This window comes from Eumetopias jubatus, unplaced genomic scaffold, assembly GCF_037043125.1.
Source record: "Eumetopias jubatus isolate StellerSeaLion01/CBP00866 unplaced genomic scaffold, mEumJub1_p1.0 scaffold_17, whole genome shotgun sequence".
NCBI classification, from domain to species: Eukaryota; Metazoa; Chordata; class Mammalia; order Carnivora; family Otariidae; genus Eumetopias; species Eumetopias jubatus.
In genome coordinates, this window is record NW_028274823.1 from 41382585 (window position 1) to 41388531 (window position 5947).

Consider the following 5947-nt stretch of genomic DNA (forward strand, 5'->3'; position numbering starts at 1 on the left):
TCTTTGCCAAAGGAACAAGGATGATGCAGTTTGTGGGGTCCCTGGGGACGTGGACAGCACAGTCCTGACAGCTGCCTCAACAGCTGCCCTTTCTAAACAAGGAGAGAGACGTGTTTGCCCCTGTCTTTCCCATAGCACAAGAATTAAGTTGCTTCAGCAGATGCCCTGGGTAGAAGCCCATGAAACCTGCCTGCTTTCTTTCCTAGCACGGTTGCCCACAGTGTGCATGTGCTCACAGACTCCTCTGTTCTCAGAGGTCAGAGATGGTTATTGCATTTTGCTGCCTTGACCTGAATCAGATACTTCCCTCCACATCCCCAGAGGCCTGGGAGTTGGGACAATACAATTTCCTTTTGAGCACAGGGCATAGGTTAACAGTCATGAAATTGGGACACCGAGGGCCTGACTCAGTTCCCTGGGCCAGCCGTGATGGTGAGCTTGGGTCTCCCTCCTCTTTGTCCCCCGACACGGGTGGACAGCCTGGCCCTGTGAACTCAGGGACAGTGTTGAGGGCTCCAAGAGGAGCGCCGGGATGGCAGCAGGTGCCGAGGCTGCTCTGTTCAGAGCGATGCCCCTGCGTGGCCGGCGGTGACGGAAGGTGATGGAAGGCCTGGACAGCACAAGGCACTTTACTCACCAGGGGAGACCTGCCACTGTCCAGATGGAAGACCAGTCCAGGACAGAACCACATCTGCAAGCTTGTTTCACTTTTTAAAAGGTAGCCTTTTCTTTATCAGAAAATAGCCTTCAGAGGAAAGCTTCCTCAGTAAAGAAAACCCACTCTATCCAAAGAAACATTTCTGCAGGGTTGCCTTGGGGCAGTCCTTAGCCATTTCTGCCTGCAGTGAGCGGAAAATGGTTACTGCACGGGAGCGAGGGTAGAGGCACTTCTCTGTGCCCTGCTGGACCTGGAGGGGCTGGGCCGGGTGGTCTGCTCGCTGGGCAGGGCTGAACTCAGTGCAGTGCAGCGTTTCTGGGAGATTGGGAGTTGGCTCACTGCATGAGCCGGCCCTTGAGAAGAAGTAGGTGCGGTGCCCGAGCAGAGCAGCCATTAGGAATCAGGCTGGACTCACCCCAGTCGCATGGCCAGAGGAGGACAGGCAGTAAGGGAGGGGAGAAGGAAGGGGGAAAGGGAGCAGATCCAGGATCCGGGAAGGGGCTTGGGAGGGACCCGGTCATGCAAAAGTGCCCTCCCAGGGAGGAGAGCCCCAGGAAGCCCTTCAGGTCGGGTTTTCTCAGAATCCCCACTTCCTTTGAGACTTTAGGGATCCCACATGGCTAAGTATGTGTTGGTGTGTGTGTGTGTGTGTGTGTGTGTGTGCGTGCGTGTGTGTGTGTGAGAGTGATTGATTGGTGGAAAGGGGAAGTAAGTTCTTCTGGGTTTATTTGAGGGGGGTTAGTCTGCTGTAATTCTCAAGAAATGCCTTCTGTGGCAAAGTCCTCTAGGTCGTCGGTAGAGATAATGCCCAGGCGCGGAGCATCTCCCCCCTCCACCCCTGGGCACCGGGGAGGTGCTGGCTGCATGCTCTGGGACCCAGCGCCGGCCGCCTCGGGGGTGTGCGGGCCCTGCCTGAAGAAGGTGGGGGCAGAGAGCTGAGACGAGCAGCGCAGTGGCATCAAGGGCAGGGGCCGGAAGTGGGGGTACAGCATGTAGGGAGAATCAGGTGTGTTTGGCGGGGGCTGCTCGGGGGAACCCCCCTCAGAGGATGGGATGGGGACCTTGACATATTTGCCTGTCTCTGGGTCATAGAAGGTCTTGATTTTCACCTGGAGTGGCAGATCGAAGACAAAGTACTCTCCAGATTGGGGGTCTTGGAGGACCTTCTGGGTGGCAGGGTAAGGGGCCAGAGGCATACCGGACTGGGATCCCACAGGCTGCCTCCTGAGTGGCTCTAAAGCAGACACTGAGTGGCGGTGGATGGGATGGGGCAGGGAACGGACCTCGGGGAACCTGTATCGGGGCCTCTCTCCGGGGGATGGTGGCCTATGCTCCCAGTCCTCCAGGAAGGGCTTTTCTTCTCCAGGTTCACCATGCTTTTCTTGCAGTTGGTCAGTCTTTCTCCTCTTGCTTGCCAGCTTTTTGGCCCGCCGCAGGGCCTTCTCTGTTTTGGGTGGGACTGCCGGGGGCTTGCCGGCTGCCCTCTCCTGCTGAGCAGAAGGCTCTGGTTTCTCAGGGAGGCCTGCTGAGTTGGTGGCCATGTCCAGCACCGAACCTCTTGGAGAAAGTGTCCTGAGGTCTTCGGTGGATGGCTCAAGTTGGGGATCTGAGCCGGCCTCCCATGTGAGGGCGTGTGTCAGGTCCTCCCTACGGGCGACCCTGGTTGGGTAGAGGCTGGCCCAGGGGCTGGGGTGATGAGGCTCCCCTGGCAGCAGGCCCTGCTCAGTGGGGGCCTGGGAGGCATCGTCCCAGGTGCTGCTGGTGGCCGGGGAGCACGCGCTGCTCTCGTCCAGGGAGCTGGCATTAGGGGAAATTGCCATCTCCCCGGGGACCAGTCTTCTCCCTGGTGGCCCTGCTCTGGGTGTGGACAATAAGTGACTTTTGAAATCTTGTGTGTGCTCTTCCCAACACGTTCCCAGCTGCCGTGGGGGTGGCTGGTCTTCTGGGTCGCCTTGGGGCAAAGCGATGGTGGGGATGCACCTTGGAGCATCCAGCTTCCCCTGGTCCATGGAACTGTTCTTGGTTTCATTTGCCACAACGTGACATGCAGTCTCTGGGGGTGGCTTCAGCCCTTCGCCCTCTCCCATGAGTGGAGGAGACGGGATGTTTCTTGTTGGGACTGGCTGGGAAGTCTCCGTCCGGGCCATGCCAGGCACCTGTCCGTGGTCCTCCGTGCCCTCCCAGGCTGTGTGCTTCAAGTGTGTGTCCTGCATGCTAGCGGGGGTCGGGGTGTTGGCCATTTCCTGGCTCTCGGGGCCATCAAGACCAGCCTCTTCTCCCCAGCTTGGCTTTGGCAAGTTGTCTTCTTTGTGGCTGCTGCCCAGAGGTTCCGCTGATGACATGGTCCTCAGGAGGGGCAGCATGATGGGTTTTATTACGGGGGTGGCCCTAAGGGTATTGTCTTTAATTGCAAACAATATGTGCTTGTTTGAAGTAGAAGATGGTGAGAGGGTAAGGTCTTTGATTGTATCCTTACTTCTCCCCATCCAAGTGCCTCTGAAGTGAGCCTCCTCTCTCGATGCCTTCTTGGGTCTATATCCAGACAAACCTCCCCCTTCTCCTTGCAAGGATTCCCTCTTGCTGCGCTCCTGCATGCACGTGGGCCCATTACTCAGGGCACAGGGCTGTAGCTCCTCTTTCCCCATCGTTTTCTCCTTCTCATCCTTCCAACTGTCTCCTGCACTTCTGTCATTCCTCCTGTCTTCCTGCTGGCTCTCGGTGAACCACGTTTTCTGCTGATCCTCAAATGAAGCAAAGGACTGGTCTGAAGAGCTGGTGCTGAACTTGGCCTTACTTTTGAAGCCTGGCATGAAATCAGATTGGCTGTCACTGTAAAACACATCTTCTTCCTCTGGAGAGAGGGGCTCTGGGGAGAATTTCTGGTTGAAGTTTGGATTCTGAAGTCCTGCGTCTCTCTCTGGTTCTGTCTCTTGAGACACGGATCTCAAGAAGCCCTTCTCGAGGCTGGGGCTCTTTGGTTTCTCTGCAGCCTTCCCTGCCTCAGGCTCTCTGCTGCAAAGCCTCAGGGACAGGTGCTTTCTAGGGCAGGGTTCCCCGGCGTCCGGACACTTGCCCGACCCGGTGGTGCCCATCTCCAGATCGCCATTGTCCTTCTCGTCACTGTTTCTGTCAGTTCCCTCCCCGTTGATGCAGAAGGGGGCTAGGGTGGTAGCTGGAGGTGAGCTAAGAGTTAGACAGTTATCTGCAGAGGCTGCACCAGAGACAGCCCTAGGGTCCTTCTGGGTACTGATGTGTGACCCAGAAGGGCCGTCAGCTGGTGTCTCCTTAGCCATTTCCTCTGGAGGGCTCCCCTCCAGCCCATTGGGAAGGATGGCACCATTGCTCACGGGTTCTTGCTTGCCTCTGGTTTTCTCCTCAAGGCCTTTCAAGAGGGGTGAGGGGCTGTATGTGCTTTTAACATGCTTCCGCACATCCTTAAGGTTGAACAGCAGGCTGGGCGCTTTGGATTTGTAGCTGTCCCGAGACTGACATTCACTGAGCTCCTTCTCTTGGTATCCATTTAGCTGCCCTGGGGGTGGTGGGGTTATCTCCCCTGGCTGGCTGTCGGATGGCTCCAGGACATGCTTGGTGGGTATGACGGGGGTCAGAAGCTTACTGATGTTAAAAGGAGGACTATAATGCTCATTGGGGTCCATGGGCAGGTCAAGAGCCTTGCTTTCTGGAAATTGTCCCTGGGGATTGTGCTTTGTATACAAGGCTGGGCCTCTTCTGGTGACCTGCTTCTTCTCTTCTGAAGCATCTGGTAGACTTTCTTTCCTTCCTTTGCCAGGCTTTGGTTTCCTCCATGGGGGCTGGGTCGGCTTCACCTGAGGGTCAGGCTGTAAGCTAGAAGCTTTTCCCTCCACAGCGAACGCCTGGGCTCCTGGATCCCTAGCTCCCCAGGGTCCAGATACGGTGAGAGCCCCTGCAGCCAGCCTGTTCACCTCCTGGCTGCAGCTGGCCCGGGCGTGGCAGGGGGAGACCCTGTGCTCAGGGGCCGGGGGCTCTCTTAACAAGGGCGTGTCATCGTAATGCTTGGGAGCTTTGGTCTCTGGCACGGGGTCAGCGGCCTCCTTTCTCTCTGGCAGCCTCGGTTGGTGGGCGTTCCACGACTCAAAAGCACTGTTTTCGCTATGAAGAAAGGTCCCTTTGCGGGGCCACTCCTTACCTCTTCCAGGCTCACCCTTGGCTGGCTTGTGGGGCGGGGAGGGGAACTTGGACTCAAACGAGTTGGCCACGTTTTCGGGTGTTGGGAGGAAGCTGCTGGAGCCGTGACAGGCCATTTCGGGATTCTTGGGGGACTCCTGCTCTCCGTGCTTCCTGCCAGGCTGGTGGTGGCTATTCTGGTGGGCGCCAGAGACTTCAGCAGGCACCCTCCTGACCGTCAGAAAGGCAGAATCGAAGCAGAAGTGGACACCACTTTCTGGAAGAGGAGCAAATTTGGGCGGATTTTTGAGAGCCGGGGGCTTACTGGTCGGAGGCCTGCTGTCACAAGGTTGGCTCTCAGTCCTGTCAAAGGATTTAATTAGTGATGACACTTTCGAAGCAGGCTTGCTGTTGCTCCTCAGGCCGGACACGGGCACCTCCAGTCTCCTCTGGGCTGGTGTCAGCGGCGGGCTGCTCTTGGGATACTTATCTTCCCCTTGAACGTACTTGGGGAGCTGCTGGAATGTGGCCGCCCAGCCTGTGTGCTCTGTGCCTTGCGACGGTAACTGGCTCCAGATGCTGCTTTTCCTGTGGGTGTGGATCACTGTTCCCTGGGGAAAATTCCCAAACACCTGGCGGGTGATATCCGGGGACAGAGCCAGGTCGGAGTCATTGCAGGATATGTCCTCTGAGATGCACAGGCTCCGGAAGGCCCGGTCTGTGAGGCTGCTCACCTCCCTGTCTGCATCGTCCAGCACACTGCCGATGCTCGAGGAATCACTGAACCCGTCCGTGCACTTCTTATTCCCCTGCATCATCCGCCAGCTAGGAAGACTGTCCCCGGTCAGCCAGGGGGTGCCTCTGGGGGATGATTTTGGAAGAGCAGTCCTCTTGCCGCAAAACTAGAGCTTCCTGTCGACCAGATGCAATTACAAAGTGTGATTTCTTTCTTTCTTTTTATTTTTTTTTCTCTGTAAAAGAAAGGCGTGCAGGGTATGAACAGGATATCCAACTTAGTGGCTCCATGTGAGAACTACACACTGGTCCAGATGGGTGATCGTGCCCGTGATGGTTAATTTTATGTGTCAACCTGGCTGGGCCCTAGTGGCCAGTTTTTGGCCAAACATATGTAGATGTGGCTAT

The 5947-nt window shown here is 56.8% G+C and overlaps 1 protein-coding gene across 1 annotated transcript; it reads right to left on the reverse strand.

Annotated features, from left to right (window-relative positions):
• Positions 1 to 1413: 1413 nt before the first annotated feature.
• CUNH10orf71 (chromosome unknown C10orf71 homolog) lies at positions 1414 to 5622 on the reverse strand. The gene has a single exon (XM_028099007.2). It carries the CDS (start codon positions 5620 to 5622, stop codon positions 1414 to 1416), a length of 4209 nt encoding a protein of 1402 aa, XP_027954808.1.
• Positions 5623 to 5947: the final 325 nt, after the last annotated feature.

What these genes read in the sequence shown, in the direction of transcription:
- CUNH10orf71 (XM_028099007.2), bottom strand. Translation starts at nt 5,622, where the DNA reads ATGATGCAGGGGAATAAGAAGTGCACGGACGGGTTCAGTGATTCCTCG.